The following is a 27,051-nucleotide window of genomic DNA, read 5'->3' as shown; positions in this document are numbered from 1 at the left end:
ATCTTTGGTTTCTCCGTAAATCCATGCACGCAACCATTTTCTTATTCAACTTTTTCAGAGAGTCACTTACACCCTAGAAAGTTTTCCAGTAATTTCTTTACCTAGATAAGGATTTATATTATTTATGCAACAATACTGAATTAGTTTCCATGTCATTTGTCTTAATATGATTACATTTGTTTCATCTTTGAAGATCCTTGAGATGGCTATCATTGTGAATAGGCACAATGATGATAACTGAATTAAACTGAGCTGAACCAAGTGTTGTTTTTGCAGGGAGACATAGAAGTAAGTTTATGTTGTTTTTGGGGTTTATTTTACAGCTTTTGAGCAGACAGACACAGGTGGTGAACTGGTGAATTTCTGTGTAATTTATTGTTTCTTTGAATCTACTGGTTTTACTAGTAATGAGGTGCTGCGTCCCAAACAGTCCTGACGAATCTGCAGATCTTTTGCAAAACAGAACAGCACGCCGATAAGAGTAATATTTATTTTTAATAGACACAAATAAATAATGTTTTACAAACAGCAAATACAATACTGCAGAGAGGACATAGGGATCAGTATTGCTGATGACAACAGAATTCAAACACTAGCCAGGAGTTTGAAAAGGTCAAAAAGGTTAGCTGACTCACTTATCTAAAAACACAGCGTGTTTGTGGATTTGGCAATGGTTTAATTGTCCATGAGAGGTGAAAACGGAAATAACTGATCAGCATGCTTCATGCACTGTGCTAATAACAAATGTGTTTTATGTGTTTGTAAAATACATGGTAAAAAAACAAAAACAAAGCCATACTAAAAATGTTTATCATCACATAATACAAGAATATTGACGTGCTCCCATGCAACCTGACTGAATCACTGTACAGACTGCAACAAAAGAAACCGCTGGACAACTGAAGGTGGAGATTATTCTTTGGATTATACAACATGAGGTTCTGTATGAAAAATGTTAACCAGCACAGGACAAAAAGAGTGCTTCTGTTTTGATTGTGAGACCTCTTAGAAGTGTTTACATCACCTGTTCAACTCCTCTTTTAAAACTCTAATCTGGTAGGAATTCAGAGCTGTGGTTAGCATTTTAACGATACTGAGGTCCTTATTCATTCACTTCTCCCTGCAGCACCAAAACCCTATTAAATCATTTTTGTTTGGTCATACTATTCTAATCATTTTGTTATTTCTTTTGGAAAATTGAGCCTCTGGAGGGTTGCTTTAAAGAAAATTCCTCTGTAAAATACTGGCCTATAGAAATGCTATTTATAGTTTTTCGAACCATGTAACTTTTCCTTCTTCAGAAATGCATGAGTATTCATCACCTTGGCAAAAACAGTTAATATTCAACAACAATGCTCCCTTTGGCATATTGAACCACTGTGTATCTACGGTAGCACTGGAAGGTCATTTAAAACACTGCCTGTACATGTTTTCCAAAATGCACACCGCATATTGCTCATACAACGCAGTATGCAGTATGTACTGCATACTTTTCTGGTGGTTGATGGTAATATGTTGCATGCCACTGGAAAAGCAACTACGCTGCAAGACAACTGGAAGCTGGTCATTTGACCGCTCTGACCAGATTTGGCTCTAGTGGCAAACTGTATCATGTAATACAATATACAAATAAACTGGGGAATTGCCGACTGGACATTTCAGCCAGAAATAGCACACAATTCTAGTATTTTTCGCATACTACTGAAGATGCAATTGCTTGTATCAGTACAATCAGGCAGTTCTGAAAACAACCACAGACGTTGTTTAGAAGATGGTTAACTACAGCCCTACTGTAAAGTCAGAAATCCTCTTATTTGCAAATTTTGTTCCAGATTGTCTTTCCAGTGGATGTTTTATTGGTTTGCTTTTCAAGGCAGCTATTATCCAAGGCTTGGTACAGGAGTTACAGGCGTACAGAAGACATGCAGAACATAACATGGCCACAAACCCTAAAGTTTAAAAAAAACATACTGTAGGTCCAAGAGACATTTTGTGATATGAAGAGTAATTAATCAAAGGATGACTAGTGGAAAAAACAACACAGTAACCCCTGGGTTCATAAATTGTCTTCTCAGCAGCAGCTCTCAAAAGGAACCTTATAACAAACAGATATAATATGGTTGTATACAAATATGAACATGAAACAGGGACCGTAGTAAGAATTTTATTTGAGTTGTGCTGCATATTCACTTCTCCGCCTGCACTGTTCCAATACACAGCGTCCCATCCTCCTCGATCGTCTCCAGCTCATCTGTGCGAATGGCTTGTGTGATTAAATTCAGCTCCTCACACATGGTCTCGTAGCGGTACTGCACACGGATGTCAGGAACGTTGGTGCGCCTGATATCATTGCCTTCCTCTCCTTCCTTATTGTAGCTGGGGCCAAGCCAATAACTCTTCACCTGGACCAGGAGAGGGGGCAAAGGTGATTTTTGTGTTAATATTCACAGTGAATAAGGTTCATTTGTAGAGTTTTTTTGAGGATGATTGATACCTGCTGAGAGAATCCACTCATAAGCACACTGTTTCTAGACAGCTCACACATGTCACAGGAACTCAGCTTCCACACCTGAGCAGCGATGCTGTACTCCTCCATCAAGGGCTCCTTTACAACACAAACATGCACTTAAAAACAAACACTGATTCAAAGTGAAATGCCATGCAGTTTAGAGCAATTGTATTTGTATTTGTATTGAGTTTTTATTGGGACATTTTTTTGTTCCTTTTTTATTCCAATCTATTTTCTTTTCTTTTTTACATGTATATGTATGTACAGTACAGACCAAAAGTTTAGACACACTTTCTCATTCAAACAAATGGGGAAGTGTGTCCAAACTTTTGGTCTGTACTGTATGCACAGATATGTATATGTTATATTTTATGTCACCTATCAATATTTATCCATTACACCCCCCTAAACACATCTGACTTTAACACAAACATTCAAAAATACTTACAGACCTACACACGCACGCACGCAAAAACAAACACCCTCTTTTCTGTGTCCTTTTCCTTTTATATGTTTGCCTTACGTTAGCATGTCTGTCGTTTTGTCCTGATGCAACACACTTCTCCATACATTCATTTACTAAGACGTACTGTATCACACAAAATGTGCAGTAATCACCACACTATACACACTGCACCCATCACTGTCTTGTCTTTTTATCTGTCTTGTCCTCTCATGCTTCACGTTGGTGATTTTAGCCCTCTCTGTCAGAATCAGGTACACACCTGTTAATAAAATATGTTAGACCAGACTGTCAAAGAAGACTGGTGTAGTACACACTCACACACACACCCACACAACTTAAGACACTTGCTGCAAGATTAAAATGCATATATATCTCACGAGAATAATAATATGGTCAGTATAATGGCATGCCACGTAACTGCAGAAAGGTTTGGAACTGAGTGCTCCAAATGTTTGGCTGACCTTGGTGAAGTGAAACTGCAGAGGGTCATCTGTCGACAGAGAGACCATGAGCCCTCTGGACAGGTACTCTGGAAGGGGATTACGATGGTAGCTGAGGAACAGGCTGTTATTGCTAAGAGGCGACATGGCGATGCCGATCTGAGCCAAGTAGTACAGATACTGCAGCACAGGAGCCTGAAGCAAAGTAGAGACCAGATGTTGTAAACAAGCTGCACATCAGAGTTAAAGTAACACATCAGCCCATCGTCCAAGAGAAATTTAAAGAAAATCAAAACTAAAGTAAATCAATACATTTCTCAAATTAACCATTTCTTCACAAAACGCTAAGCACAGCAGTGTGTCATCAAGGCCTCACACCTTCCTGAGCAGCAGCCCATGGGAGATGTTCTCGGAGAGCATGAAGCCAGACACCAGGTGATGGATCGGCCCGGCTTCCCCACAGTGAGGTCGTAGGACGAGTGTGTGAAAGCCTCGCTGTCTGGAATGAAAAGACACAGACTGTGGGAGGGGGACTTCGGCTTTGATTGAACTCAAAAAAGGTGTAGCTCAGATAAACTGCTGGTTTGTGTGAGTCACAAACAGATGAGTGGTAAAATACATGATAAATCCCAGAGTGATGTTTTAGTAGAGGTTGTAAAGCTAAACACTTTAGCTACTAATATTGTATAGTGTGTAAATACTGAATCCTGAGGTCTGTAAAGAAAAAACTGGCAGCTGGAATCTGAATTACACTGCAAAACCCAAAATCTTAAAAGAATATTTTTCTTATTTCTAGTTAAAATGTCTCATTTTTAGTCAAAGAAATCTCATTACACTTAAAACGAGACTCATCACTGGAAAAAACAATAATTTTCACCTGTTTCAAGTAGATTTTCACTTAAAATAAGTAGAAAAATCTGCCAGTGGTACAAGATTTTTTTTGCTTGTAATGAGAAGATAAATCTTGTCCCACTGGCAGATTTTTCTACTTATTTCAAGTGAAAATTTACTTGAAACAGGTGAAAATTGTCAAATAACAAGTTATATTTCTGGTGATGACTCTTGTTTTAAGTGTAATGAGATTTCTTGACTAAAAATGAGACATTTTAACTAGAAATAAGACAAATATTCTTGAAAAGATTTTGAGTTTTTGCAGTGTAATGTTTTTAAACCTAAAGATGAAGGAATATTTTATAATTCAAACTAACTTGAGCAGAAAATGTGCTCGTAAAAGGACTGTTTTCCTTGTTGTATACAGTGAAGACCCGAAGGAAGGCACTAATAGTATAAACAACAAGCAGATGATGGCAGTCGGTTAGATTGAGACGTAGTTAACGAACCTGCGCAGGTGATTCAGCACAGTCATGTTTGCATACATATAGTAGAGGTAGTAGGAATAGGGCGGGTTGTCTTCCTCAGTCCAGTTGACTGGCAGTGGACTGTCCAGGTTGAAGATATGCTGCTCTGGTTTTGATTCGTCATCCACGCTGTCAAAACCAACAACCTGCATGGAGGAGGCAAGGGGAAGATGAATGAAGCCCTATGACGATTGAGCGCTGTTGATATGAACAATCACATGGCGTACGTGTTGGAGGAAGAGGTGCAGCTCTGGATGGCTGCAGGGAGCAACTGTAACCTCAAACAGAGGCATGAAGATGTTCTCCAGCATTTCCTGGAAGTTGGACAGTTGTTTCTTTGTGTGGTAGACGTCACTTTGAACAGACAGAAGGCAGTGTAAAAAAAGGCACTTTAATAAATGTAAGATCATAATGGTTGTATTGATCAGATGACACCTACTTAGTCCTATTTGACTCTTTTATGTGAGAAAGATGCTTAGTCACAGTGATTAAGAGATTTAACAGGGTTCGCCAGAGACAGAAAATTGGATCTCATTAAATAAAAGTTAAAATATAGCAAAAGTTGCTACTGGGACTTTGTAAAAATGAAGTTTAGAAAAGTAAAACATTTTACAGGGAAAAAAAATCCCCAAATCAATGGAAGTTTAAATTGACTTCTTTTGTTTTTTCTATATCCAGTTATAATTGCCAATTTAAAAAAAATCACACTTGCTTTTAAATAAGCATGTAAAAGTCAAACTTATCTTGAATAATTTTTGTCTTGGTTTGGTTACGATCACAGAGTGAGAATACCCAACTCTCCGAAACTCACAATAGCTTAATTCATGTAATGTCTTTAAGAACCTCTCTGCAGATATGTCTGTAATGTGTTTGCGGGTAATGCGAAAATATTTTTTCTTTTTAACTTGATTCAGTGTGTCATGTGATCATTGAAAGCAAAGAGTAAACATTAAGTAAACAGTTTTTTCCATAAAAAAAAAAAAAAAAACACTTTAAAGGCAGGGTAAGTGATTCTATGTTTTTTTTTTATCCTCAACATTTTATGTCACATACAGTGAATATCTTCCCACCATCTGCTGTCTGCCCATCTCGTGAGTACACTGTAACAAAACCTGTTCTTTATACACAGACTTAGCTCTGCCAAGTGGAAACAAACATGGTGGGGGCCTTGCAGCCTGTTCCCCGTACAGTACCATAACAAACGTTTCTCCAGCCAGTCGCCAAAACAAGGAGTTTGTCTACATGCCTGTACACATGAAATAGGATGGACACTTGGTTTCTCAGAGAGAATTGGAGAAAGGAGGGGGAACGAGGTGGCTCTTTGTGTTTCGCCGATGTATTGTTTTAAATATCTCCATTCTTGATGTCATCCAGAAATCCCCTAACTTGCTTTTAACAGAAAAATGCTCATTTTTTGTTCTGATTAACATCTTAAGAACCAAATTTATCAGGACTCCGATATAATCAAATGTATTCATACATTTTGTTTCTAAGGCCTGATAAGGGTTTTAAGACCCCCTTTTCAGAGGAACAGGAGTGCAGAGATGCATTATGTTGAAACTGAAGTATACTTCCCTCAAAATAGAGCCGTGAATAAACTACCGTGACTATAACTATTTCAGTTGATATTCATTGCCACCACTGGTGAAACTTACAAGAGTCGTGGCATTTGCATAAGCCAGCGCACATTGTCGGAGTAGACCTGATGCTTGACGGCCCACTTGGCCAGCTTATCCCACTCATCTCTGGAGCGTCCGTAGATCGACAGCCTGAGCTCTACGTTCTGGTACTTGCTTTCCTCGAGGTCAGCCATGACTTCCTTAAAAGCAATAGGAAAAAAAAGAAACACTCAGCAGAGGGCGCCAGTGCCTCGTACCGTCAAACTGAAGGCATCAAAAGCAGTGAGCGCAAGTGACTCAGTGATCACCTTAATAATGTGACCAAAGTATTTCCCTTCGATGTGGTTGTCTGTTTTAATGAATATCTCTCTCAGGATGGATTCACCAATGGGGTTGTATTTGGCATTGAACTTGTCAAATCGATGGAAAGTGTTTCGGTCCTGCAAAAAAGTAGTTGAAACACTGTTTTTCACCTCCTGATTTGTTGATGCTGTTTATATATTCACCAAGTTGAAGGGTGTTACTCACTGCATGCATGTCCAGAGTGTCAACACTCAGGTCGAAAGCTGTCAGGTTCATGCTCTCAAACACCTCCATGAGCGTCTGACCCTTGCCCTTCTCCACGTGCACGATTTCTCTAGGATACTTCTTCATGGCCCTTTTGATAAAACGTAGGAGGTGTTTCTGGTTCATACAAGATGACGCGTGAATGTGAGTGTCAACCTGTGAAATAACAAAGACAAATGGAAGAAAGATATTGGAGACTAATTCAGGATAATGACATAATCCTTATGATCGGTGTACAGTTTGTGTAAAGAGCTTATAAGTTTACCTTACGGATGTTATAAAAGTCTCGGTGTGGCACCTTCTTCTGTGCTGCCAGCTCTTTCATCTCGTTCAGCAAGATGTGCATCTGGAATTTGGAGCTGAGATACTGCAGACGACGATAACAGAATGACTTTCTGTGGAAAAGGCATAAAAACACATTCTGCAATGGTTGCGTCATGGTCTTAAATGATGGATACTCTTTTCTGTAAGTTAATAAAAACAGAAGAATTTAACATAAAATGTGTCCAAAACTGAGCTTACACTGGTCCGTTAATAATGAGGGCCATCATGACGTTCATATCAGCGATGTACTCCCGCAGGTCTGGGTACGGCAGGTCCAGCTCCGTGCTCCTGTTAGCAGCACAACAATTCAATCACACTCTGCCCACGAAATGTGTGAAACGTTTCTAAAAACAGACATCCTCTCACTCTGAGGATGAAGAATGCATTCATCAGCACATCCATCTCTAATATCTCACTTTTCCATGACGTTCTTCGACGTGTACACATGCATGACACCGTCCACCATCTTGCAGCCGTAGCCCACATCAGCGTGCATGCTGGCAGCGTCCTGGCTCTCGTAGGGATGCGTTTTCGAAGCAGGTGGGTGCACTGTGTTATCTGAGAGGAGACAGAGTTTTGAACTGAGGCACGGTATTTGGACAAGCTGAGCACACACGTACACCCAAAGAGCTACAGTCTGACTTTAAAGGCCGACATGTTCTGCCAGCATGTTCAGGGATGTGTAACAGACTGTGGATGGTGAAGTGTGTGGGTCTGCCAGGGAAGAGAAGACTACACGTGAGTCTTCATACTGCAGCACATCTGTCTGAAATGTGTCTTTAACGCTTCCACCTCTTTAATTTTAGAGCCTTTGTAATTTTAAGTTTAAATGCAACAAACAGCTACTTCCTATGTGAAGACAGAGTTGTGTGCTAATGTTCCTAGCAGGACTTGCAAACTCTCTCACAAAGAAGCTATAACACGGCCCAGCAATGGGAGACACCCTAAAAAACTTTGATATGACATCTTTCAGTATGGCTTGAATTATGATACTTTAGGCTCTTCAATATGTTCCTCAAATCTGGAGCAGTTTTTGTGAGATGCCAAAGAAATGTCCGCATGAATGCCTGGACTGGAGCTTTGCCAGCAGAACATTGAAATGTAACAGAATTATCACTGCTCGTCGCTTTACCTGCCAGTTCTTATTGCTGGCACTGATCAGTGCCAGCAGATGAGGGGCGCTGCCAACAAATACTTACCCGCAGTGACTGTTGTCTCTGTGATTTCTTCCTCATAAATATCCAAGTCCAAAGGTCTCTCGCTCAGCTCCTGCAGGTAACGAGCCGTGGTCCTGCAAAAGGTCTGCAGTGACAGACCCATGTACTTTTGCCTGATGAACAGAGCCTTCACCACACATTTGGCAGCATCCAATAGATCTGTGAAGGGAACCTGGAACCAACAGCCAAAATGATATCACAAGAAACGTGGTATTACACTTTTTAACAGTGAGATACACGACAATAAAAACCTTCTTTTCTTCTGTTCTTTTTTTCTTAAAGCTTCTTTTTTGCACGGTGAGTACTCGGCCTTACCCCACATTTTTCCTCTCCAGAAATAGTGACTCGCTGGTACTCCCTCTCTCCCGTCAGCTCTCTCTCCTGCTGCTCAGGAGACTGGCTCTGCTCCTTCATGAACCTAAGAATGCATCAATAAACACAACATGAATGACTATTAAGTTCATACTTTATAGAAAATGCGACCTGTGTAGACTCACTCAAGATCTGTGGCACTGTCAGTCTTCATGAACTCCTGCTTGGCTCGCAGAAGGATGTCAGGCTCAAACCTGGGGACGGACAGACTGAACTTACTTTGGTGGCATCATGACAAAATCGGACTGCAAACATTATTGCCTGTGCTGCCGTTGCAATCTTCATTTCTGTCACTTACTTGACATCCTGGCTGATCTGTCGCTCAAGGCGGTGACGCTTCTCCTCCAGCTGTTCAATGGGGCTGTCTTCGGGAAACTCGTAAGGTGCACTCCGCATCTCACTCTCCGCCAGACTGCGGGAGAATAACTCCTGCTCACAGGAACACAAACAGCCTCAAGTACATGTAAAAAGAATCTATTAAAGTTAACAGTGGATCTCAATGACAGAGTCCTCCTGACCTCGGCAATCTCTTTGTATTTCCCATCCATGGAAGTGCGCAGGTCAATGGACTGTTTCAAGGCCACTGGGATCCCAGGCAAAGAATGCTGGGAAGTGAGGAGGCGGCGAGGACCACGGAGATCAACTGCAGATATAAAGAGGAAGAGAGTGGGGCATCAAAGAAAGTATTGACAGTTAAAATGACTGACAGGAAATAGTGTTGAAGCTAATATAACAACTACTTAAGGAATTATTTGTTGCAGTATCATTAAGTGAATCAGTCACTGGTCAGATTATAAATACATATATGTTGAGCTCTCATCCTGTCCTCTTTGGTACATTCATTTTATTACTGGTTAAAAGCTATTTTAAAGCAGAATAATTGCTACTTTTGTACAATACATTTCCGTACCCATACACAAGGCTTCAAAATCTTTCACTGACCGTTGTTCAGCAGTAATATCTGTTTAAAAAAAGACCTAATCAGTTTTACTAGCTATACCCTATTCCCTGAGATGTTCATCTTTGATTAAAAAATACAAACGCTCTAAAAAAGTGAGCACCTTGACAACAAATCAACTGAAAATGCATCATAATCAGCTAAATGTGAAATAGCTAATTCATGCTTCTCTATTCCTGCAGCGTGTCACAATTTTGCAGTGACATCAACGGCACAAGCGTGTTGCTATCTCAGTGGGTTCTCAAGAGAAATCAGCTGCTGTTTGTCTGCTGTTTGTCCCTTCAGACACAATAGACCATTCAGGTGCAGAGCCTATCAGCAAAAACACTGGCTAATAGGCTCCATTGTTGTGTTGGCAAAACCTGAACCTACACAAACCCATCTGTAATGGATAGAGAAAGAGGACAAACTATGAGGCGTGGTCCCTGGAAAATAAAATAAAAAAATCAAACAATAACAGAAAGGACAGATGTCAAGAACCACTTCCAAAAGTGGTACCAGTTCTGGACCGTTAAGTGCCTAAGTAAGGGATAATACCCGACGAGGTGTACATTATTATAAATAAATGGACGACGCAGGGGCGTGAACATCCGACACTCGCTTATACCACGGTCACTTACCAAAAAACATAAATATTAAATCAGTTATTCATGCTTTAATGTGTTTTCAGTTGAAAATCATTAGTTTTATAACAAACCACAGCTGAGCTGCTGAGCGGACTATTTAATCTCTTGTCTGCAGCCGTTGTAACCTGGTAAGTTACAAAGTTTTTTAACAAGCCATAACTCAGTTTCCTTAGTAACGGGAGATATTCTAGTCCGCTCAGCTCTGCTCTTCTATTTTCTTTTCTCTCCTCTTCTGCATCCCAGTCATCAAAATTGTTAAATTCACCAAATAAATTAAAATATATTACAAAATCACTTATGTCGCCGTCCTGCGGTAGCCTGCTCTTCTTCTCTGAATCTCCGTTGCCGTGGTTACCACCTGGCAGTTGATCCAGCGCAATGATATTTATCATTGACATTAACATAAGTTATCAGGCAATTCGAACTTGTTTTCTAGGTGTAGGTTATCACTTATAACCTACACCTGCCAGCAAATCAGAATCGAGTATTCATACAGACCGTGGTATAAGCTGCAATAAACTATGCAGGCTGATGCAAAAGAAAACTCCAGATTAAAATGTTCCCTCAAATTGGTGTGAAATTTGCAAGGTTTGAGTTGATAAAGATGGGGAACATTTGTTCCTCGATGGCCCGATACTGAGCAGGGACCCAGATTAAACTCCACAATGAGAGCGCTGTGCCCACCTCACGAATCCTCACGTTAAGAAAACGTTTCAAAATGATGCTGCATTTATTACGTAATGCTGCTAACAATTTGTATATTTCTTGTGCTCAGTGTTCACCGTCCTGTTGACGTGGCAGAATTATAAAGTATTATTTGTTGTTTTCAGTCAAAGAGATGACGGCGGCCCATCTTCAGCGCATCAACTTCAATCTCAGAGACTGGATGCATGACAAGGAAAATTTGGTTCCTTCTGTTTGGAAAAGTGATATTTAAGGGAAAATTAATGTAGAAAACTAGTAAACCCCAAGAGGTTTACATGTTTTTTCTTGCTACTGTATAAACAGACAAGTGCTCATTATAGTGAGCCCTACAGTCACGATAAATCTGAGGTTAGGGCATCAAAAACAAATCAAAACAAAGTGAACTTGCAGCAGCAAGTGCATCTGAGCTTATACAAACACGTTTAAAAGAATATACTATGATCTCCTTCCCTAGAGCTGTTTACCATGTTTTTGTATAAAAAACATTTAGACAGAAAATGAAAGAATCTGTTTATAATGATTTCTTACATCTGAAACATTTACTTGACATGTATTTTATATATTTTAGATAAAATGATACTGTAGTATCGTTAAGAGTCTCTACAACAATGACCGATATCAGTATCAATACCATTATTGCTTATCGATATCAATATCAGCCCATCCTCACTGCAAGCAGATAAAACTAGTAACAACGTTCTTCAGTACTGATGAAGAAAGAGAGAGTTAAATAAAACATTTGTTTATTAGAAACAGACACTGAATGGAGATTTTGCTTTCACTACAAATGTGATCCATCATGGGTTTATTGATCGATATTAAGATTTCCCTTGAAACTACGTGTCTGTCTCTAAATATTAATCATCTTGTGAAACATTTCATCCTGTGCATCCTCGAGAGCTAATAGAGCTGAAGTTCCTCAGTGATTTAGAGACTCGTATTCATAAGAAGGTCAAAGAGGATACGCTGCATGATGCCTGGAGTCTGAGTTATTTAACACAGTCTGTCTGCGTGAGTGAGCTCAAAGGGGACGGCGATGCAGACTGAGAGAGGCCGAGTAACTGGGATAAAAAGAACTCGACTAAAGTCCTCATTAAAATGAGGACACACACAGTGATGCAAACAGTGTGGTTATTAAAAAGAGAAAAGAGTTGATGGGAAAATTGTTTGTCACTTCAAAAGTCTCAACACCTTTTGTCTACTGCCGACCAATCAACACTCCCTGTAGAGGTTCGGCTGCGCCACAACGCAATATTGTGACAACATAGACAGTATCTGAGAGAGCAGCAAGGAAATTAAAAACGTCTTCATGAATATTGTGTATTTTAATTAAACTAAAATGAAACAAATAACAATGAAAATGAATGTGATCACCTCTCACTAGATGTTATTATTTACTAAATATTAGCAAGTTACAGAAATAATGACGTCCACATCTAGAAAAATTGACCCATATTTGTAAAATGTACAGATAAATCAAGATTAAATGTGTTATTCTGGTAGTAATATAAAAAAAATGTTGCAGGAAATCACGAGAATATTTGTTATTACAGATTGAGAACACATAGTTTACCAACACATGAATGTAAAGTAAACATGTGGCCTACTGTGTGCTTTCTAGCTTATAATCTTGTGAAAAGCAAAATTTAAAAGAATAAAGGAAATTCATGATACAGACGAATTAAAGCAGTTTTAGTGTTAAAAAGCAATTATATGTAAACCATATTTACACGGAGCTACTTAATTGTGCTTGCAAATTTTAAACAATTCTGGACATCGATGCCAGCAACAAAATCAATAAAAGCTGAAGGAAAGGGATACTACATGACCTTTGCATTTTGATCATTGGGGAAAAGATTCCTTTGCCAGATGAATCTGTCTGTTCTTGTTGAATATGTTAAATGTCAGCATATCAACAGTCGGTGGATGCTGATGTTTGATACTTGTATTTATGATGCGTCACACATTTTCAGCAGCAGATGGATCTGGATTGAAAGAAGGTCAAACCACGTATACTTCCAACTTATCTTCACATAGCCACCTACAACTATACACTCTCCAAACATCACAGACTCTGACTTTTGCACCTTTCTGTGAAAACATGATCAGTTTTTTTTACTTATTTAGTTGTTTTTTTGGGGGTTTTTTTTGCATATGTTTTGCAAGTGGAGCCATGGGCTAGTCTTGCTGCCCACATGTTCAGTATCTCTCTGTCTATCTCCAATGATGTCTAGAGGCCTAGATTGTGTTTATGCATTTAATCCGGCTGTATAGAGTTAATTTTAGTTTGCAGGAAACTAAAATTGAGTGTGAAGCCAAGATGGAAAGAATGCTTTGGAAAACGGATGAATGAGGAAAATGAGAGAAGGCTGGAAGGTGCCAAGGATCAGTACAGACACTGGAGTGAACGCAGCTTTGAAGACACTGAAGAACAGAATGCCACCAGACCATGCACCGTTGGAGGTGTGGAAGTGTCTAGACGGGAAGGGAGGGAAGTATTCCCCCTGATTGTTCAACCACATCTTGGAGAATAAAAGAAAGCCAGAGGAATGGAGGAAACATTTACTAGCACCAATTTTCGAGATCAAGAGTGTGAAGGGTGGGACCTTTCTACAAAGGGTGATATCCAGAGCTGTAACAACAAACATTTTATAAAACTGACAATGAAGATCTGGGTAAGAGTAGTTAAGGCTAGCTTTAAAAAAGTGGCCACTAATTGTGAGCGGTAGTATTGTTCCATTCCAAGAAAAAAATAGCTTTGGTGGAGAAGAGGGAGGATCACAAGGAGTTTCCACTCTGCTTTGTAGATTAGAAAGTGCAGCACAGAGTGCCATGGGATGAGATGTGGTATGCATGAGGACTGGTGGAGACGTATGTTAGAGTGGCTAAGGACACGGATGAGGGCAGCATGACATCAGAGATGTGCGCAGTGGGAGTAACATATGGGTTTCAGGTGGAGGTGGGACTGCATCAAGGATCGGCCCTGAGCCCTTTTCTTGTTTGCCACGGTGATGGAGAAGTTGTCAGATGAAGTCAGACCAAAGTCTCTGCAGACGACCAAAAAGATATTTCTGGGTGGGGTGAAAGAGGATATGCAGTTGGGTGGTGTGACAAAGAAAAAACCTGCAACAGGTCAAGAGGAAAATGGAGGTTCTGCTGTGACGATCCGTAAAGAGGAACACTGAAAGAAGAGGAGGTTGTAAAAATGCACACCTTTATTGAATAAAAGCATGAACCATGAGGCTGCTGGTGTTACCTGTCCTCTGCCTGACCTCCTGTCTGCAGAAGGGACCCAGACAGACGACGATGGGCATCAAAAGATTTGAAAAGACTTGTTTTACAAATCTTGTGTCTCAACTGGTCTTGCTCGGTAGTGTTTGTTGATTCTGCTCATGATTTTGAAGGCGTCACAATTTGTCATGCAGTGTCACGTGAGGGCTTGAAGATCTCGCTTTTCCAAAAGTAGTTTCTGTCTTTGTCCTTATGATTCTCTTATGGCATTTGAAATAAAGCAGTGAGTCATGACCCATCCTTGTAGGATAGACTAAAGCCTGTTGAATGCTCCGTTTTATCGTATGTCCATACATCTGTCCGTTCCAAGCGTCGTTTATGTCCCCACTCTACATACCTCCGTGGGTCATTTGCACTCGTATAGTTGTTAAGCAACAAATCCAACAGCAGTGACACGTCAACTAGTGACATCAACAGACATGGTGGCTGTAGAGGAGATTGTTTTATTTGCGCATAATTCAGTTGGAGGAGTTGGAGGAATAAAAAATAGCAGGGCAAATGGCCCATTGAACAAAAGTAGAGTTCTTTTTTAAAATTTTACCCATGTGTGAAATTAACAATGAACGCCATTTTAAATACTTTAGTGTGTCCACCAACTTTCTTTTCTGTCATTTTCTTTTGTTTAGTTTAATTATTTATACCATCATATCCATTTCGAACGATGACCATAAAAGGCCTTTCTTTTTTTCTCCACTCCTGACACCCTCACCTGTAATCAATAAACTTCATTAATAAAAAAAATCAGCATGCAGTTATAGATTTGTTTGTTTGTTGCAGGTTTTTTTTTCAGTACAAGAAGTCAGCCCATGGACACACTGAAAAATAATTTTCCCTAAACCTTAATCATATATAAAGCATCAAACATACCAACAAATTAAAGATCAACATTTTTGTTGCCTTTTCGGAAAACATCCCAACATTTTCAGGAAGATGGATTTGTTGTACGAGTATTGATTTAAACAGCAGAGCAACAATAGTTTATCCAGTAACTGAACTGACTTATATAAATACTTAACTAATTTGATAATTGTGTAGCGATTAATTTATTTTCTCTACTTTCTCGCCATGCAGCTGATGTAATACTGGTATATTACATGTAGATTTCATGGCGTATAAGAAAATATAAACATTTTTTTGACACATTTCATTAAAACAAATCACTGATAGTTGCTTTCTCTGTCAAATGGAAATGTAAAAAGCTCAGTTTTGTTTAAACTATGAACTATATGAAAACCTTGGCTTGGAAATAGTAAATAGGAAAGAATAACTGTGAAAGAAATCTTTCTTGTCTTTCTACACAAAGCAAGACTGAGCCCATAGAGAAGATAAGACTGGTGATAAACTGTCATCCAGCCTCAGTAACAAAGTCTGTAGGCCTCAGAGAGCTGTTCCTCTGTCAATAGAAAAGGGCATGTCTGCGCGGCGTATCAGCTGACAAAGATGTTGTCTCTGCTGTCAGTTTGGCTCACATCAAAGAGTGTCGATGTCAGTGGACACTGGGCGACCGCTGGCAAAAGACATCCATGATGGGCCACAGAAAGGCTGAGCCCAACCAAGGCTTCCAGACCCAGAGCTAATCCTCTAATGGCTGCTATATTTGGACCAGTAGCATCCATGGTTACATAACAACTCCCCCCCCTGTTGCTGAGCAAACCACTCAGAAATTAAAGCCATCAACTTTTCACCTGGATATAATCTGCAGGGTGGAAGGTTATGTTGATCTAAGGTGGGCACGCCATGAAGGGCTCATGCAACGTCACTCAGACTGATTTCAAACTGTCTCCAACTTCTATAACATGCTGAATAAAACAGAAATACACCATTTTCCAGGACTTGTGGCTCCATACTGACGCTCAGCCTCAAAATAAGGTCAAATAGTATCAGATTGCAGAGAGATATCCACCACATGAATATTTCAGCGGCTCTACAGAATATGGAGAGATCTAACTCCACTCTGTCTCAAACCAGATGGTGGGACTGGGACGCCATACAGCCTACAAGCCGCACTGGGGCTAGAGGCCATGGGTCAGAAAAACATCCTGTGGAGCTTCATCCACAGATGACTGAGAACAAAGACACACAACATATATGATCAAGATTCAGCACAAATACACCCTTGATCAGTTGATATTTTAACATTTCTTCAATTATTCTCTTCTATCGTGCATGTCCAACCACTGTTGACCTGCTCCAGCTGACTACACCTTTTACAGCCCATAAAAATGCCTATGACTGTTCACCTGTATGGGAAATGTCTCATATTACAATGTGGAAGCACTGCAGGATCACAGGGGAACAACAAATACCAACAATGCACTTATGGAGGTTTATCTGAAAAAGCTCAGGTGGGGTTGTGTCTTCCAATGACTGTAAACACTTTGCATGAGAAAAAAAAACATTCACTAAATCCAATATATAAAGAATGGTGGATACCTTTACTTAGGAGTTTTCTGAGTCACTGTTAAAACATTGTTAAGATTCGGTGATGATCTCTAGAACAGAAACATTTATATCAGGTATCCGGCGCTCCATCAGAAAGCAATACAACATAACCAGTTCAGAATATGAGCGCTTGCAGTCATACGACGATTCTTGTGTCCAATTTACAACAACCGTCAGCAGTGAAAATGCAGCAGCATCAAACAACCTGCCCGTGTTTTCTCCTCCAGCTGTCTCACAAGCTATGACTCAAGCAGCTCACATCTCTTAAGATTTGTGATGAAAGTCTTTCTGTGCCAATAGGTGTTTGTTTTTTTTTTGTTTTTTTGTTTTTTAAATCCCCACAATGTTCTCATTCTTGTGAAATACCACTGTGTTTCACTTTTCAGCCTTCTCATCAACACACAGAGGAAATACATTCCAAGAAAAATACGATAAAAGGTAGGATGGTCTTTAGCTTTGACATCTGCAGCATGTATTATTGATCCGTGCTGCCTCGTTGTGCACAGTTGCTTCTTTCCACCACTCTCAAATTGCATGAGAAAGCAAGTTTGTGGAAAAAAAAATCAGTCAACACTTTTGCCTTCCTGGGTGTTGGGAGATGGGTAGTGACTGTGAAAGACTGAGGGGATGTGGGGCGAGGTTTCAATTAGTGCTTTCTGCGAATGGTTGGGGTGGTGGAACATACCTGACTCTTCAGGGTCTGCATTAACCAGCAGCTAGCAGGACTGAGGGAGGACGGACAGACAGAGAGGGGAGGACAGAGACGCTGTCCTGGCGGGGGGATGGAGCATGCCGCGCAGCAATTGGCTCAGGATTGTGACTGCCGTCTTCTCAATAGGGGTTAAACATGATGGAGAGGAGGAGGGGGAGGAGAGAAACAAGAAAGAAACACTTCAAGCACTCACATGTCAAAACTGGTAAAACACACTCACACACATGGTTGCACATCAGTACTCAAGCTCACACAGTCATCTCCTCTGTAATGCTTATTCTGCCCTCTGCCATACATACACAGAGCTGGTCCAGCAGATCCATGAACTCCCCTTCACATCCTCCCTCTGCTCTGTCTGCCTCCTGGTTCAGGCCAGCTGTCGCTGCACTTGCTGCCTCTGGAGCTGATCCTCCTCATTTAAATGCCTCTGACATCTATCTGGACTGTACCACAGGCAGGCAGGGAGGCAGGGAGGCAGGGGCAAGACAGCATGCATCACCAGAGGATGTGGATGGTCCCACAATGAATTTCTCGAGCCGCACTCCCCCCTTTTTCTCTCCTTTTTTGTCGGTTCTGTGTTTTGCTAAAGGGACCATGTGTTCAGGATGTTTGTGTCGTCACAGTGTGTGTGTGTGTGTGTGTGTGTGTGTGTGTGTGTGTGTTTGTGTGTGTGTGTGAGAGAGAGAGAGAAACAACAAAACAGTGCTGTCTCAGCAGCAAGGGTTGACATGTCATGCTCGCTGTTATTTTTTTCTTTTTAGTCTGCAGAATATTAGCAGGCGGAGGAAGAAGACTGTCACATAAGAGACCATGCCTCCATCTTCTCTCACATGAACAGAGTTAAAGGGCCAGCACCTTGTCCCAATTACAGTTGCTGCAGTAATTTCTAGAACATGCATTTTAATGCTTTAAACACAGAACTGTGCGTGCCTCAGCTGAAACAGCACAACTCCTGTGACCTGATTTCACACTTAGAAATGTTTGTGAAATTCTTCATTGTTCGTTTCGGGTACAACTTTTGTCCTCGTCCATATCTAAACTCCCGTTATACTTGTGTAATGCTGGTAAATTATTCGGGATGGTGACAAAGACAGGATTTGACATTGGAAAATATAAAGCAAATGTGAATGTCTGAATTATGGTAGGGAGATTTTACTGACAACTACAACTCATCACTGCTTAGTATATCTACCCTGCTGTCCTCAATACTCACATCATGGTGTTGATGTTTGTCAGGTAACACTCAGAACAAGACTACATGTCATAAAGTGTTTGCTGTTCTTCCTTCTGCCACTTGCTGTCACTCTTATGTACTGCTCTGCCACTTCTCACTGGCATTTTTCAACCTAATTCGGAGCCATCCTTTGTTTCAGCTCCTTCTTACATGTCAGATTTTGTAAATATTCACCTCCAAACTTCTGAGTCTGATTTTGAGTCCAGCCCCTCCAGTCTTTCAGGCATTTACAGGACTTTAATCTCTCTCTGATTTGTGTTGGAGGGACACAGATGATTACAGGACATTAACAAAGAAAGGCTTCTGATCTTTAATCAAGCTACAGTTCACAACATGCCCCAAAACCTCTGTCACTGAGGTAAACTCTTCATGAGTGTTAAAAAAACAACAAAAAGAGCTTAAAAGAGCTTAACCAAAATCACTTAGTATGATGAGTCTTAACACTCTTACACTATCTTATCTGCTTTTGCCTACTATGAGGAATCTGACTCACCTTTTTCTTAACATGTAACTCCAAGCAGAATTAAATCCTTATCTTTTTTTTATCTTGTTGCTGATAATCAGCATAAATATCCCACCTTGAATGATCTGTATCTAAGTGTCAACTTGCCTGTGTGCTTTAAAAAAAATAATTTTTGAAGATGATATTCTGCTATATTATTATCAAATTTAATGAAATCAAACATGTGACACACTGATTTCAGTAAATGTTGCTTCAACAAAGGATAAGCAACCTGTTCGATGAGACATTTGCGTATAATTTTTTTTTGTTTTTGAGAACAAAAATGTAAAAAAAATCCTCTAACATTAACATCTTTGTCCTACTGGACTCACAGCAGTTTGACCAGCACTTATCCATGCTGGACTCTCCAACTTGATTTCTTGTTTGTGTTATTCTCTAAGATGTAAGTCGCTTTGGATAAAAGCGTCTGCTAAATGACAGTAGTAAGAGTAGGAGTAGTAATAAAAAAATGGGGCCCTGAGATGCAGATGAAGAAATATATCTCAAATTATTTCAAATGTTTATATGACATCACAAAAAAATCGTTGTCCCGCTTAAATCACAGTTTAAACATGCGTATAAACTTTACTCAGACCGAAATGGAGCTACTCTGAACTTCTCGTGGTCGGACTAAGATACAAAGAGAACGTGATGAAGCTGAGCCAATCCCTGCGTGTAAATGTTCAACAGGACTGCAATCGGCCTACGAGATGTGCACATTCTCCAAAGTTCCCGCCCCGGTCTGTGACCTTGACCAAAATAAAAATACTATGAACCATCTGGATTGTCATAGGATGATGTAAGTCAAAGGAAACACACACTTATGTGTTTTCTATGCGGCAGAATCAAAAATGCTGACAAAACCCAAGTAGAAATCTTCAGAACAACCTGACTACATCCAGTCCATATCCAGTCAAACATATTTCCACTCAATCTTACGTTTTTTTTCCTTTTTAAGGCGTACACAGTTACACTAATTCAGCTTTCATATCTGTCTATCTTCACAGGCTCTGTGAGGAAACCGAACCATCTCAGCAGCAGCAGATACGAGTACTCGGACCCGGCACCCTCTGATGGTCAAACAGAGTAAGTCCAAATCCAACACGGCATCCAATCAAGACCTGAAAACCCTTCATTTAAGTCAAATTATATTCAAAATATAAATTAAACTACTTCCTTTTTGTCATTTATTCTTCAAAGTGGAATGAACTCAGTTAACAGACAAATAATCCAGGTCATAGTTTGAGCCAGTTGAGTTACATTATGTAAACAATAGTCATCCCTTTCTGATCTAAATTAAATCTTAGGGAACAATCATATTTTCTTTCAAGATTACTTATTTGAAAAAAAGTTGTTGCTAATCTTATGATGATTTGATTTTTATTTTGAAGTTTGTGCGTATGACAGTGAAAGCGGTTCCTAATATACAATTTTGGACATTTTGGACATTTGGGGATCAACTGAAAATGTGAGTGAAAGACTGAGCAAACATTTAGGAGCAGATTAATATCTCTTTATCTCTCTCTTCATATCTCTCCATTGCAGATCTTATCTTTCAAATCTAAAGGAACATTTAAGGACAGAAGTTACTACTGAATAACTGTAGCACAGTAAAGTGTCAGTGTTTTCCTCTGAGATTGTATGGAGGTAGATTTGTGTCTTAATTATTCAATCAAAAAATATATTTAAAATAAAAAAAAATCACTTCAATCTAAAAAATGATTTCAATCAAAGAAAAAAAGTGTTTGAATGCAAAAAAATATTAGAGACTAAAAAAATGCATTTGAACACTGTTTTTCTTTGATTGGAAATTTTTTCTTTGATAGAAGTTTTTTTTGATTGAAGTAGTGTTTTTTGTGTTGGGGCCCTATTATGGGTAGGACATTTGTGTCTTCATCATTTAATCAAAAAAAATTTGGGGTTTCAAATATTTTTTTGCATTCAAACACTTTTTTTCTTTGATTGAAAAAGTTTTTTTTATTGAAGTGATTTTTTTTTTCATTGAAAATATTTTTTTCTTTTTGAAGCAACTTCTTTTTTGATTAAATGATAAAGACACAAATGTCCTACCCATAATATGGCCCAAACACAAAAAAACACTACTTCAATCAAAAAAGTTGCTTCAAACAAAAAAAAACTTCTCAAAGTCTCAAATATTTTTTTTGCATTTAAACACTTTTTTTCTTTGATTGAAAAATTTTTTTTTGATTGAAGTGAATTTTTTTTTAATTAAATATATATTTTTTGATTGAAGCAATCTTTTTTTTTGATTTTCTAATGAATAATTAAGACACAAATCTACCTCCATAAGATTGGTCCTCTGAATATTTTATAAAGCGTCAGCAGCATCTTCAAATGTCACTTTATTGGATTGGTATATCAGATCCAAAGATAACCGCTTTACTATCAAGGGATATTCCTGAAACATGACACACCGATTTTAAAGGCTTACATCAGCAAATGTTTGATTGTTTTCAGAGAAAACCCGCAAATAATTTAGCAATTCAAAGTAAACACGTGTTGTTACCTCCTGCCACTGACTAAGACAAATGCACTCACCGTTCCTCTCAGACAAGACTGGCTCTGTCAGGTCAGTCTGTTGCATCACACGATGCAACAAAGAGGCGGCCCCGTCTCTTGGGGAACAAGTCCATGAGACCACCAGGTGCAAGAGCAGCAAAAGGTGTGACTTAGGGCGGCCCCCTGTCTCAGTTGATCATTAAATGAAAGTTGTGCAATTTCTACTGATTAGGTTCCTGTTACAGACCTGTATCTGGTCATGACTGTATTTGTGCATGACACAGGCTGTGACATGTGTGTGCATGTAATAATGACAACGTGTGACACAAGCGAGAGGTGTTAACTATGTGGGTGAAGTGCAATCTGTTCAAAGGTGCTTCATGAGCATTTGTTACTCCCTGACTGATTATTTCCATCAGTAAACAGAATTTCAGTATTTCTTCAGTGATGATGATGTAGTATTGCTCTTTTTTTCTTCTTTCTGAATACTACACTTTATTTCAGATAGCTGTTATACACGACAAAATAGCTACTTTCCAATGACCAGTCCGTTCACAAATTACACCTTGCTACATTTAAAGCATTGTCATTTACATTAACATTACATTTTTACAAGAAAAAGCAACATTTGAAACAGAGTGGGCAGCCCAATGAGTGGGAGTCCCTACCCTTTTCCACAGCCAGATAAGTGATTCATCCACTGCTGCTCTTTGCTGAGCTTCACTCCACAAAACCTGTAATAATCTGATAAATACAGACAACACTGTGCCTAAAGTCTTTGCACAGGAGACTGTGTAAAGAGAGAAAAGCACTATCTTGCACATGCCGGGTTGTGCAATGATGAGGGTGCAGGGATTCAAACTCATTTTGTACAAATTTTATCTTGCTGCTGCTTTTCATATCTATTTTCCTTTGTCCTGCAGCTGGTTGCTATTAAAGGATACTAACAAGCCAATATTTACACATCAATTTATACAATGATCAGGGAGACTTGCGATAGAAATGTGTCACACGATCGACTAGCAGATGCAGCAGAAACAATATCTTTAAAGATTCACTGCTCAGTTGAAGAGATTAACATTTGTTTTTATCAACAGGTTCACCCAACATGACCAGCACCCTTGCAAATAAAAGAAAACAAAAATCGTAAAAATAACAAGATGAGTCACCGAAATGTCCATTCTGCAATGCTCAAATGGTTCCAGGGAGCTTTAACAACATCAAATGTGCATTATATCTTTATCTCCCTCCGCAAAGACCATCTAAATCAAACCCCAAAGGCTTCAGAACGAAATTACTGCAGAGCCTGCACTTGCTCTGAGAAACAAATAGATAAATAAATCTCTGCTTGCCAATTCAGTAGCAATTATTTCTCCATTCGAATAGCAATTTTTGTAAAGGCGCACTCAGCCGTGAGCTGTGAATGTGGGCACTTTGTGATAACATCTTGATTAGAGAGCTGGTGAACCGACTTCCCACTATTCCGTTTATTGTTGGTGATGAGAAATCAATCTCTGACACCCCTGGGGATCGCTGTAATGTCATAGCCTGTCACTGCCGGTCCCCGCTGGTGATCTGACCTATGTGGGGGAGCGTTTCAAAGATGGAGCATGTTTTCTTTTTTTTAAGAAAATGTTACACAAGAATCATGCCATTCAAATATTTAAGAAATCTGCCAATAGGGAGAGGGTATGGCCTTAACTAATTTCCCTCAGTTTTGATATTGATATCAAAATAAAACAGCAGAGGTGCAGAAGTTATCTCACAGTATTTGCATTTTCCGTGATTAAAAAGACAGCCCTGGTAGGGGGGATAGAATATGGGGATGTGAGGATATCAGTGGTTTCATGCAGCTCTGTCAGAACACCTGATCTGCATGATATTACTCCAAACATGACAAAACTAAACAGGTTTTGCATTTCAGAGAAAAAGCTGCTGGAGTAGGAGATGACGCCGACTCTTTGTAGTTTGGATGAAAGGCTGACCAACATGTGCATACATCTGAGTGGAGGCTAATCCTCCCTTTCAGTGGGGGATCAGGTCCTGAGGTACCAACATACACATTCTCTTCACGCCACATGCTTCTCTCAGGCTGAGAGAAAAACAGTGGGATCACAGTTTTATAGGTAACGTACTGCTGCCTTCATGGAAAAATACTGAATAAAACAAAAAGTTTGAATTCTTTCTCTGCATGTAATACTCTTTGCAAGACCTTCACAGCTAAAGGATTTCTAAGTCGCATGCGGGCCAGTATACTTTAAAGACAACTACTATGAAACTGTGTTCACCCGATGAAACAAAATACACAACGTTAAAATGTTTCATTCAGTTACAGCTGATCGTGCAGCAAAAAGAACTCATTTTTAAATATAGGATGGATAAAGGGATTAGAGGAGGCTGACACAGTGCCAAGACATTGCAAGATATAATTTCCAACATCCTCTGCAGAGAGCATCCTCCGTTTCCTTTCAACAATCAACAGGTTTGCATTTCACTAACTACTGCAGGAGAAAGTTATGAGCTTAAACACTTTTTTCTGTACGAGTTTTGGTGCAAATCCACAAAAATAGTATTAAAAAAACACAACACATAGAAGTGTGCATCCTTGAGTTAAACATGCCATGGCTCAGTTCATGTGAGATTTCTCTTCCTGTCATCCCTCTCCATCCCCGGACTCCCTGCACCCACCTGTGCCGGCCGTGTACTGCAGGCTTCCCCTCTTCTTGTAGGGTGAGAGGGGCTGGCTTTTGGCCCCGGTGCCCCCAGCTGTGGCACCAGAGGGCACGTTGGAGGACATGTTTCCAGGTCGTCTGATTCAGCTTGGCTCGGACGAAAGAAGGAAAGCTGAATGAGTCAGAGCTGTGGAGGACGGAGGGTTGAAGAGCTACACAACAAGAGAGGAGGGGAGTAAGGAAGGGAAATAGAGATGGTAGAGGACAAGCGGGAGAAGGGACGAGATATGTAGAGCTGCTGCTGGAAGCTTGAGGGAGTCAGACTGCAGTCAGCGTGAACGTGCTTGTGAGTGTATGCTTTGTGCCTGTGAACTGGGATTTCCAGAGTGATTGGTCCTGCGTGTGCATCCCCTCTGCAGCGAAACAGACCCCGCCTCCTCTGAAAGGACTCTTCTCCCTGAGCTGCAGCACTGATGGAGGCTGGGGGAGGTGATAGAGGGGCTCGCTTTTCCCCCTGCTATGTGCAAAAATACACATTTACACGCACGAGCACAGAGAATACAAAGCACACATCCGCGGCGCGCAGATCTGCTGTTGCCATGACAACTACAAATCCATTTGAAACCCAACTGGAGGGGAGAAAGTTGTACAAATATGTGTAATTAAACTGTCGGATTATTCTACAGAAGAGATTTTAGTGCATGCTTTACACTTATGGTATAGCTACACGCTTTTTTCAATTTTATTCTTTACCTTATATGCAATTGAGACTTAATTGCGGAATTCTTAAAATTAGGAACATCCTGTTACAGAGTAAGACAGACTACAAATCCACGGATTTATTGTAAAGATGACTACTGCAATCCAAATCCAATTTAATTTCAGAAAACGTAATAGGATTGGTTCACAGCACAAAAACATTACAGCTTACAGATTAAAAGCCCATAACTGATAAAATGATTGCATTTCTGCAACTCTGTTCCTCACAGACACGCTATGGGATGATATCAATGTCCATTGTCTTCAGATATCTCATTGTATAATGTTGTTGATGCTCCACATTTGTCACCATGTCCATGAATAAAGGTACTCTTTCTTGACATTGTTGATTTGGCATTGAATACATATAAAAAGCATGGAGGGAGATTCTTGGAACTGGTTGCTTCAGTGAGTGTTGCTTACAGGGATGGTCTGAAATGAAAGCTGCTGAGAAATGTCTGCTCTTTTAAAGAACTGATGCTTACTCTAAACCATAAAAGTAAAAAGACCTTGGATGATATATAGAGCTACACAAAGCTGGGAAACGCACACCTGAAGAAAACGTGATAAAGAACGATGGATAACAGTTAGCCAATTGTAAAAAATCTCAATAACCTGTTCAAATCTTTGTGCAAGTTTAAGTATCCTCAAAAACAACAACAACAAAAAAAGTGAACCTGAAAGATCCAGCAGTTAGGAAACAGACAGACATATGCCTGGACAGGAGCATATGAGACGGACAACGTTACACACTTACAGGTGTGATTGAAAGGTTGAATAACCTGGAGAAAACATCAACAACATTCACTTCATGAATTTTTCTCTAAGATTAAGGATGGCCAGCCAGACGAGGGAAACATGCCAACTCCACATTAAGAGGCATCAAAATAATAACAAAGCATGGTGGTGGCTGTGTCATGGTTTGGAACAAGCTTCACTTTTTCTGTGCCTTGAACTCATCCATCAGCGACTTCTATATCAGCCTCACAGTATTTTTTTAGTGAGTTACAGCCTTTCTCAGATGACATAAGGTACTTCCTGGACATGTCATGAGTCCATCACAGCGCTTGCACAAAGAGACAACTGTGCATGCTTATGAACAATCACAACTGATAAGAAAAACCTGCAACCTCCCCAGAGGAGGGCTACGACTGGCCGGGGGCTTTCACGGCAACATATAAGATCGAAAGTGATGCAGATAAAAGTTGGTCTGAAGGGCAAAGAACCTGCTCCACTCAGATTCCTGCACATTGCAAACAAATTGTGTTTTTGGACTGTAAAGATAATCAAACTCATTAAGGATGATTAACGTCAGCCTCTTAATAATTTTATGGAATTTTCATTTCAGCTCTAATTGTTGACAGTACAATAAAAGCCTTCATCCTGAGTCACCACTCTTGTGTGAAATATACAAACGCCATTACCAAATGTACCGTCTTAATTTGATTTATGCCTATGAAACAGAATGATTAGAGAGGACAGCAGCAGCCTGCAGAGGACTGTAAATTAATTACTGCAAAAAGAAAAAAAACATCTATCCTGGCTGCAAGAACGTAGAGATGAATAGAAGACACTAAGCGAGCCAGACACTATGTAAAAGACCGTGTGGTTATGACGCCTCTGGCCACGGTTAGCATTAGTCTTACTTCTTTACACAGTAGAATTTCAACAGGCATTTGTCAAAGTAAATTTATATTATAGTGCTTTACAAAGACTTCCCAAAGTTGTTTCTTGTTCACTGATATATCAGCTTAGGTT

General features: G+C 39.8%; 1 protein-coding gene across 3 annotated transcripts; it reads right to left on the bottom strand.

Annotated features, from left to right (window-relative positions):
• Positions 1-474: 474 nt before the first annotated feature.
• On the bottom strand, positions 475-24,901 carry ampd2b (adenosine monophosphate deaminase 2b). Of its 3 annotated transcripts, XM_061736306.1 has the most exons (19): positions 17,906-17,993; positions 17,580-17,721; positions 9,391-9,515; positions 9,171-9,301; positions 8,998-9,066; positions 8,816-8,918; positions 8,483-8,672; positions 7,700-7,841; positions 7,482-7,571; positions 7,225-7,354; positions 6,921-7,115; positions 6,701-6,832; positions 6,429-6,592; positions 5,001-5,127; positions 4,756-4,919; positions 3,794-3,914; positions 3,437-3,610; positions 2,495-2,605; positions 475-2,402 (listed from the first exon to the last, which is right to left on the bottom strand). In XM_061736306.1, the coding sequence occupies exons 3-19, from the start codon at positions 9,418-9,420 to the stop codon at positions 2,187-2,189; spliced, it is 2,289 nt and encodes a 762-aa protein (XP_061592290.1). In that variant the 5' UTR covers positions 9,421-9,515; positions 17,580-17,721; positions 17,906-17,993; the 3' UTR covers positions 475-2,186. The 3 variants fall into 3 exon arrangements, with proteins under 3 accessions (XP_061592290.1, XP_061592289.1, XP_061592291.1); XM_061736305.1 differs by lacking the exons at positions 17,580-17,721; positions 17,906-17,993 and adding an exon at positions 24,551-24,901; XM_061736307.1 differs by lacking the exon at positions 17,580-17,721 and having other exon boundaries at positions 17,906-18,014.
• Between the last annotated feature and the right edge of the window lie 2,150 nt (positions 24,902-27,051).

Source organism: Cololabis saira, chromosome 12 (genome assembly GCF_033807715.1).
Source record: "Cololabis saira isolate AMF1-May2022 chromosome 12, fColSai1.1, whole genome shotgun sequence".
NCBI classification, from domain to species: Eukaryota; Metazoa; Chordata; class Actinopteri; order Beloniformes; family Belonidae; genus Cololabis; species Cololabis saira.
Note: the sequence above shows the minus strand (reverse complement) of the source record. Positions and strands in the feature narration are given on the sequence as shown.